We start from the raw sequence: 8829 nt of genomic DNA on the forward strand, positions 1-8829 counted from the left end.
ATTGTAACTAGTCTAAATGTCTAATTGTCACTAACGCGGACTTGTGGCTCTCGGGTGCAACGCACCCCCATAGACCAAAAAAATTATAATAATTTAAATAAGTCAATTTTTTTTTGAATCTTCCTGGAAATAAAAGATGATCAAGTTTGTACTCGTTAAAAAATGTTTGGACACGAAATGATTCCCATGGACTCCAGGGCAAAAAAGACAAAATTATGATAAAAATAAAGTGAATAATACCTAGTCATGGGGCATTTCGAGTTTGTTTTTTTACCCAGGATAGAATAAAAGTAATTTCCTAGGAAAATATTTTGTTTCGAGGTACAATACCTGATCATCTTTGATTTCCAAAAAAAATTAAACTTTTTTTTTATTTTCCCAAATATGGGGGTGCGTTGCACCCGAGAGCTCCTTTGTATTTTCCTTCCGGCTGGTCTAGCGGACTTCTCTCTCCCGTATCACTTTCTCGTGTCTCGAAGCTCAAATGTGCAGGCAGTAGCTGCTTTTTTAAAGTGAAGGATCGAAAGCCCAGCTTTGAATTAACAAAGCCATCAACCGGCCAGGGATTACACAAGGCCCTCCGTACCACACAACACCACACCACACACACTACGGCCGAAAGATACAAGGGAGCACTCTGAGAAGCTTACAACACTACGCTACAACACAAGCACACGTCTTGCAGAAGGGAAGACCACCGCTCCACGGCACCGAGGACGCCAAACCAGCGGGGCGCGACGAGGGGATTCATCTGTTCATCTCTGCCTCCGTCCTCTCCCAAGATCCAATCTTGCCCATAGCTTCTTCATGTTTTTTTTTTGCTCTGATAGCTGAGAAGTGAGAGCAACCACCGGGAACACTGCCAAGAGGGGTTTCTCGTCTTCTGTTCCCACTTCCTAGCGGCGGCGGCGGCTGCCGCAGCTTCCGGCTCGTAGCTGAGGTGAGGTGTGAATCTCAGATCGATCCTCAGAATGGCAGATAAGGCTGTGGCGAGCGGCGACGACCGAATCAGCGCCCTCCCCCTCGACCTCCGTCTGCGCTTGCTTTCTTTGTTGCCCGCGGACGAGGCAGTGCGGAGCAGCGAGCTCTCCCGCGAGTGGCGCGGGCTCTGGAAGAAAATGCCCAGCCTGCGCCTCGTCGGTTTAGAGCAGTTCGAGACCGCCGAGGGTTTCAACGAGTTCGTGAACCATCTCATTGTCCTCCGAGGCCACTTGCCCCTCGACAAGTTCGAGATCCAGGTTCGTCAATCCGAGGCAGCTGTGTCATATCCATACGCCAATCTGTGGATCCAGTATGCTCTGATCTGCAAGGTTCCGGTGCTCGACGTCTTGTGCGAAGCTGGTGTCGTCGATAGTATACAACTCACAGTGCCTCTTGTCTCTGACCACCTGACGACCCTAAATCTTTGCGAAGTTGATTTGGAAAAATGCTCTGCACTTGTTGACTCGGAACTATCTCTGGATTTCTCAAGCTGCCCCTTGTTAAAGAGTCTAAGTATGCAGCGTTGCAGCATTTGCGTGCACAAGATCTCTTCCAAATCGCTAGAGCAGCTACGCATCACCAGTTATTCTTCCTTTAATCTGCGTTCCCGTACCTGGATTTCTGCACCAAGTCTTATTTCACTGGAGCTCAGTGATTTTGTTGGCGAGGCTCCTATCCTTGAAAGCATGCCATTCCTCCAAAAAGCATTCATTAGGCTATATGTGTATGATGGGAGCTGGTGTGATGCTATCAATCCTAAGGTGCAGAAATGTTGTAATCAAAGTTGTGAACGTTGTTACGGTTATCCTGTTGGTGGTTATCGGAGTGTGCTTCTCAATGGCTTGTCCAATGCTATCTATCTGGAGTTGATAGCTGACCTTAACGTGGTATGCTTATAACTATTACCATCTGCTCTTATTGTTGTTTGATGTCCACCGGTTCTCTTCCATGCTTAGACATGCATAAAAATGTATGCTTATCGTAATACCCCTCCATGTCAAAACATAGTACATATAGGTTTTGTCCTTAGTAAAACATTGTGAGCTTTGACCAAGTATCAAGAAAATATATTAATACTGCAAACATTGTGAACTTTGACCAAGTATATAGAAAATATCAATAATGGTACTCCCTCTGTCCTAAGATAAGTGTCTCTACTTTTTCTAGATACGGACGTATCTATATATCATGGTTTTTGGGTCGATGTATAGTCGCCGAATAGTCATTCTATAGTCGCCGAGTCGATTTCCAAAAAACATGGCGACCTGCGATTATACATCGACTTATGGTGACTATACAACGACTTTTGTCGACTATACATTGAGTCGCAGCCTCGGCGACTCATGGTATCTATAACTAAAATCCGTCTAGTGAGACACTTATTTTAGGATGGAGGTAGTAATAAACTTGGTCAAAGTTTACAATGTTTGACTCAGGAGAAGACTAACATGCACTAGATTTTGAAATGGAGGGCGCAATATGGTTTTCTGCTTTGGATCTGATGGTTAGTTTGTGATAATTATGAACTGTGATTTATACTTTTCAATATGGTTTTGTGCTTTAGATCTTATGGTAACGTTGTGCAACTGGGAATCTAAAGATTTATCGACTTATGTTAATTTCTGTATGACTTTAGAGCCTGAGATGGTACAGTCACTATGTCAATTTTAGATTGAGAGAAACTTATTGAACATAACATCAGGGCTGATATCAATGTACACAAAGTTTTGATCTTATGCTTTAAGTGACTAAACTATTATACTTTGTCCAATCATGCATTATTGATTAGTTGATTGGAACCCTGAAACTATTTGTTGTTGTTGTTGTCTAAGTGCACCTTCGATCAGAGGAATTAATAATATATGGACTTGATAGGACAAAACGGCATAGTTTAGCAGCTTAAGGTTACATTTCCTCCTTTTTAAGTTGCATTATAATTTATAATGTTCTACCTCAAGTTTTTACTGAATTCAATCATCTCCTCATATAACTTGGAAAATGGAGTTTGAGAATATTCGTATTCTTCTGCTGTTTCTGTAGTATGTCTACAGAAGGGATTTGACTCGTTGCCCCATATTTGGCAATTTAAAGACTCTGTTACTGAATGAGTGGTGTGTGGCTCATGGCTTACATGGACTAGTTTGCATTCTCCAACACTCACCTATTCTTGAGAAGCTCACACTTCTGTTCTATAACAGTAAGGTATGGTCTAAATGAAACATTTCTATATTAGTAAAGGTATCATTTATATTCGGTTGATCACACAAAAATGACATGTTTCTTATAGGGCCTCCCTATTGCAATAGTGGACGATGGAAACCATGATCCAGTAGAACAAACATTTGCATGTGAACACCTTAAGGTAGTTAACATCAAATGTCAAGTGATGAATGAGAGGGTTTCCAAAACTTTGAAGCTCTTGAGTACATGTGGCATACCTCCTGAGCACATTAGGTTGAAGGTCAACCAGTCACACCCATATTGTAAGTTCACTATTTTCATTCTCCATGCCTTGCAAGTTTTCTGCAGTCTTCTTACTTGTAGTAATTCCAAGAGCTAGGCAGAATGTTTTAACCTTTACATTCTAAGATGTCTGCTGTAAATACACATCAGTTACAGGAATACCACCTTTACAAATCGTTCTGAATTCAAAATCCGTTATTCTTTAGCATCAATGGAGTTATGATGTCTGTTAAGTTTGAACTAAATTAGTTGATCTATACTTTCTTTGTCATACAGCATTGCTTGTAGATCATTTGGGTTCGATTCAGTTCTATGCAACTTTTTACTGATGATGAAAAGAGGCATTCCCAACTTTAAACCAGTTTACTTCCACTCTTGTACTCCGCTAGCTGGCTTCTGTTTTGGGGCTTCCAACTGGTTTGCTCAACGAGAATGATGCCCATGATACCCATCTCTCCTATTAATACTGAAAAAGCAGCTTGCCATTGCCTCCCACACTTCTGCGTGATCTCCTGAAGGCTGAATCACCGTTTAGGCTTGGCTGTGAGCCTGTCACTACTAGAGGAACTGCCACTTGTGGAGGAAAATGGCCATATGCTGCCCTCAGAAAGCTATTTACTGCAATATATTTAATCAGAACTTTTGTCTTAGATGCATCTTAACAAGATAGTTGGTCCAGTTTCATGTTAATTCGCCTACTTCAAAATGATTGAAATCCGAAATTGCTGTCTATATCAACGTGAACATTAAAGAGGCATACTTATCGTGTTTTTTTTTTTTTTTGAATTGTGCAGGTTTCAGTTTTGAGATGCCACGAGATGCTACACCGTCAACCAGTGACCACAATGCTGTGCCTTCATCCACCGCTGACAACTAAGATGGCTTGTTGGGTCTTGCTGTTTGTTCCAGTCCTTCTGTGCTCCAAAGCTGCTGCAATGTCAGCCGGTATCTCTATGTTTTAGGTTTCTTTCGATCTCTTTGTCTGCTAGAAACTTGTCTGTGTTAGTCGTCAGGTACAATTCAGCTAAATGGTTTCCAGTTCACTGGAGTGGCGGCAGTGGTCACATTGTTGCTATATTTTCAGTTACCGGTAATGAAAATATGGTAAGTACATTGCTATGTTCTGAAATCAGTTGCTCGTGTGCATCCTCTAGCCTTTTGAGGATGTTGACAGTTCATCCAAAACATGTTACTCCCTCCGATCTATAATAAATGTCATGGTTTTAGTTCAAATTTTCCACAACACTTGTTGTGGATTAGAGGGAGTACCATGTTTTGCAGCATGACTATTTGCTCCCGATGTGCTGCTAGCAACAGTCATAGTACATTTGCTACTTCCAAGTGCCCGCATTTTGCTACTTACGAGCGCGCATGTCCAAAGAAGCTTCACTTTTTCTCGCTCGAAGGAGAGGGAAGGGAGAGGAAAGCGTGAGATGCGTGATTGTTAGATTATCTAGACAAAGTGCAAACCAATATCTAATAGGGAGATCTTTACTAATCAGAGGCTCTTTGACAGGGATAGCGTTGCACCAAGGTTTTTCATTCGTTAACAACGTGTGAGAAGTTGGAGGGAGGATTGTTCCCAATTTCAATTTAAGTTTGTTTCGGGGATGAGTGTAGTCTTATTTTTTCTGTCATTGGCTACAAGTGTGATACCAATAGACCATCTCATTCACAACTCCCCTTCAACAGAAAATAAATTGGGATCCACGACCAATATAATCAATTTGTAGATGAAGATTTTGAAATCGACTTAGATATTGACCTCCGACAAAGTTGACGGTGAGACAGTAAGAAACAAGACGCTGGCATGTGGGTGTGGCCTACACTTCCCCTACCGCGCTAATCCTGTCCATGATGTCAGCCACGGCCTCCTTGGACTGCTGAAGCAACACGATGCTGTTCTTGAGGCGCTGGCGCTTGCTGCCGGTGGCGGGCGACGACGCGAGCATCCGCTCGACCCCGGCCATCTTGTTCCCCAGGAGCTCGTCGGACAAGGCCACCTCGAGGTCGTCCTCGGCCAGACGCTTGACGCCGCGGAGGACGTGCAGCGCCAGCCCATCCACGAGGCGGAGCACAATGCTCCTCCAGTAGGCCGCCAGGCGAGCCCGTAGGTCGAACGCCTGCCCGGCCAGGTCGTCGTGTATCCTCATGTGCGCCACCTCCACCCTCCCAAAGCCCTTCAGCGTGAGGGCAGAGGGCTGCGAATGGTCCTTGACCGCCTCCATGAACTTGCCGTGGCCTTCCATGAGCTCGGACCACGTCTTGGTGTAATCGGGGTTGGATGTGTAGTCGGCCACCAGCTCCATCTCGATCAGCTCCTTGACGTGCCGCGCCGACTGCGCTCGGGCCTTGTCCATCAGGCCCTGCACTGCTCGGCGGCACGACGGCTGCACCTGCGGGAAGTCCTCCGAGTGATGCAGCAGTATCTTCACCGTCAGGTCCTCCACGTAGTCCCACACCTCGCGGACGAGGTCGTGCGGCATCTGCACGACGGTCTCCACCTTTTTCTTGAGCATGACGAGGAAGGCCGACCTTGGGAGGAAGTCGGGGAGCTTGATGCCCGTTGTCTCCTCCAGGACGTGCACCTCCTCCATCAGGAACAGGTCGCCGCCGCGCCGCGGGCACTCCGCCGGCAGCTTCTTCGCGTAAGCGTTGAGCATCTCGGCGATACGCGCCGTGCCGTGAAAGTGGCGGTCGTCGGGGTACTCGTCGAACTCGCCCCTCACGAGTATCTTCTCCAGGGACGTGCACGCCCGCTTGACGATGTGGAAGAAAGCTCGCACCGCGTCGGCGACGTTGTTGAGATCCGGTGGCATCTGCTCGAGCTCGCCGCTGCTGCGGCTGAGGCGGTCGTTGATCTGCTTGACGATGTCGGGGAGGCACTTGGCGATGATGGCCGCCTGGATCTGCATGAGCCGCTGCGCCAGCACGGGGATGCCCACCATGGACTTGTCGATCTTGGACAGGAGCGGGTGCTTCTTGAACAGCCGCTCCTCCTCGGCGCGCGCCTGGTCGTACGTCTCGTCGCCGACGCGGTTGCGGACGCAGACGTACCCGAGGCCGATGTTGACGTCGTCCATGGTGACCTTGTCGAGCAGGCCCTCGGGGGCCCTGTCGGACTTGGTGACGACGGCAAGCGTGCGCTCGCCGTTGCGGTCCACCTGCTGCGACATCCGGATGGACTCGCACGTCGGGAAGTCGACGGTGGCGGAGAGCACGTTCAGGATGATGCTCTCCTTGGGCGCGATGTACTCCTGGATGATCCTGGATACCTGGTCGTAGATGTCGTCGGGCTGCCCCTTGACGGGCACGCGCGTGATGCCGGGCAGGTCGACGAGGGTGAGATCCGGCACTCCGCGCTTCCGCACGACGAGGGTGATTGGGGCGTCAGAGATGCCCTTGCCAGACCCGGCGATCTCGGCGGTTGCCTCGTCGATGGCGTCGGCGACCTTGGCCTCCGAGGTGGTGACGACGCGGCCGCTGCCGTACTCAAGCTGCAGCACGGGCTGCGAGCCCTCCGCGGAAAGGTCGTCCTTAAGCCGCATGACGAGCGGCACTCGGGTGCAAATGCCCTGGCCGCGAGGGAGGCTGATGCCGGCAAGCGACTCCAGCACGCTCGACTTGCCGCTAGACTGATCGCCGACGACGACGATGGTCGGAAGCTGGATGCCCTCCTGCGTGACCTTCAGGTGGCGCAGGCGGTCGACAGCGTCCAGGAGCGGACGTATCTGCTCGTTGTAGGATTCGGCGATGGCGCTGGCTGCGGCGCCGCTCGCGGCATCCTCTGAGTCATGGTGCGACGCTTTGAGTCTCTTGGCCTTGGGCTTGCCCATGCTGGCAGGAACTGGAGCTGGTAAACAAAAGCAATCTATCTAGGGTTTTAGGGGGACAATGCTCAAGGGCGCGGCTCACCTCATTTATATATTAGCAGCAAGCACAATTACAATTGATGCAGTATCAATCTAGGTACCTTCGTGTCAGGTTACCTAATAGTACTATGAATTCTGTTAGTTGTTTGCATATGGTAGCAGACAATGGCCAAAAGGTATATACAGATCTTGTTCCGGGAGGTGAAGCGGCCGGCGGCGGTGAACAGTAGCAGCTCAGAAGACGAGAGGATTTCGGGGAAAATTGAATCGTCCGTTCGCGCTCATCAAACACTCAGGATTCCGTCGCTAGCCTTCCTTAAATTATGGTGTTTCGCTCCCCTTGAAACCGCTAAACCCGCTCCCATGCCCTCCGACGTTCCCTTTGCCAACAGCAATTTGCTTGCCAACAGTATATACAGCTTCACTTGTAGCAAAAGTTCTTGAACCATTTCGCGCAGCTGGATATCGCAAGTCATGAACAGCCTCATTTTTTCCGAGAGACATTACAACTTCCTTTAGTCACTTTCCTTATTATTGCACATCTACCATTTATTTTAAATCATTCTATGTTTCTGGTTCTTGATTATTCGTCTTTTTTTGGTAAGTTTATGTTGTCAAATACAGGTTATCCTGGGACAGGCTCCCACAATATCCTCAGTTATTTACTTTGAAGCTACAATCTCCATTCTGGCTGCAAATGCAACTTTCTAATTACGCCATCGGCCATGGTACACAACATCATTCCTAGCAGCACTCAAGATGCAAAGGTACATTACAATTCAGCTTGCCTTTACCTAGTTTGATGATTTACATCATGCATTGTAGTCTTTTACCACTGTGCATTAGTCTTGATGTTTTGCTACAACGAATGTTATATTATTAGTTAATATAAGATATGCCACGTGTCCTTCTAATTTCTATGCTCAGAAATTGGTTCTTATTTCTAGAATCTTTCGACCCTTCTCTTGTTTTTCAATGAGCACTTATAATGTTATGTTGGTCTTCCCTTTGATAATGCACATGGATAGTACTAGCTTGAACTATTATTGATCTATTTTGTTCTAGAGTGACTATTCTTCGGTTTGTGGTGGCCCGGTCATCGCCTTCATAGCTGCAAGAGCCGTTGCCGTGTGCGGAAGGCAAAGCCACGGCGAATCAAAGGAAGGTTGTTGTTCAAGTAGCCAGACATTTGGTTCTCCTGCCACATGTCCAGTATAGCATATGCTTGGAAGCAGGGGTGATCGCTAGACCGTGAGTATCCATTATCATGTAATTTTGGACATATCACTGCTAAATGTTAAACCATGTAATTCATACGTTGTATTGGTATAGAGGAGTACTCTACCTAATACAATACACTCTTTGTATACGCCACGTGTGGGGCTTTTCCACACTATATTAACATGTAGCCCGGCCCAGGGAGAGGGTACGGTTCCAACCTAGGTCTATTCACATGGTATCAGAGCCTCCTCCTCCCTCCTCGTGAGGCGGCTGCCGCTCCAACACCGACGAC

General features: G+C 47.4%; 2 protein-coding genes across 2 annotated transcripts; one reads left to right on the plus strand and one right to left on the minus strand.

Annotated features, from left to right (window-relative positions):
• The first annotated feature begins 738 nt into the window (after positions 1 to 738).
• On the plus strand, positions 739 to 4524 carry LOC124681239 (F-box/LRR-repeat protein At3g58930-like). Its single transcript, XM_047216174.1, has 4 exons — positions 739 to 1868; positions 3022 to 3183; positions 3269 to 3464; positions 4239 to 4524. Exons 1-4 carry the CDS (start codon positions 972 to 974, stop codon positions 4319 to 4321), a joined length of 1338 nt encoding a protein of 445 aa, XP_047072130.1. The 5' UTR covers positions 739 to 971; the 3' UTR covers positions 4322 to 4524.
• A 743-nt stretch (positions 4525 to 5267) lies between these two features.
• LOC124681238 (dynamin-related protein 4C-like) lies at positions 5268 to 7280 on the minus strand. The gene has a single exon (XM_047216173.1). The coding sequence runs from the start codon at positions 7278 to 7280 to the stop codon at positions 5268 to 5270; it is 2013 nt and encodes a 670-aa protein (XP_047072129.1).
• Between the last annotated feature and the right edge of the window lie 1549 nt (positions 7281 to 8829).

Source organism: Lolium rigidum, unplaced genomic scaffold, assembly GCF_022539505.1.
Source record: "Lolium rigidum isolate FL_2022 unplaced genomic scaffold, APGP_CSIRO_Lrig_0.1 contig_37348_1, whole genome shotgun sequence".
NCBI lineage: Eukaryota > Viridiplantae > Streptophyta > Magnoliopsida > Poales > Poaceae > Lolium > Lolium rigidum.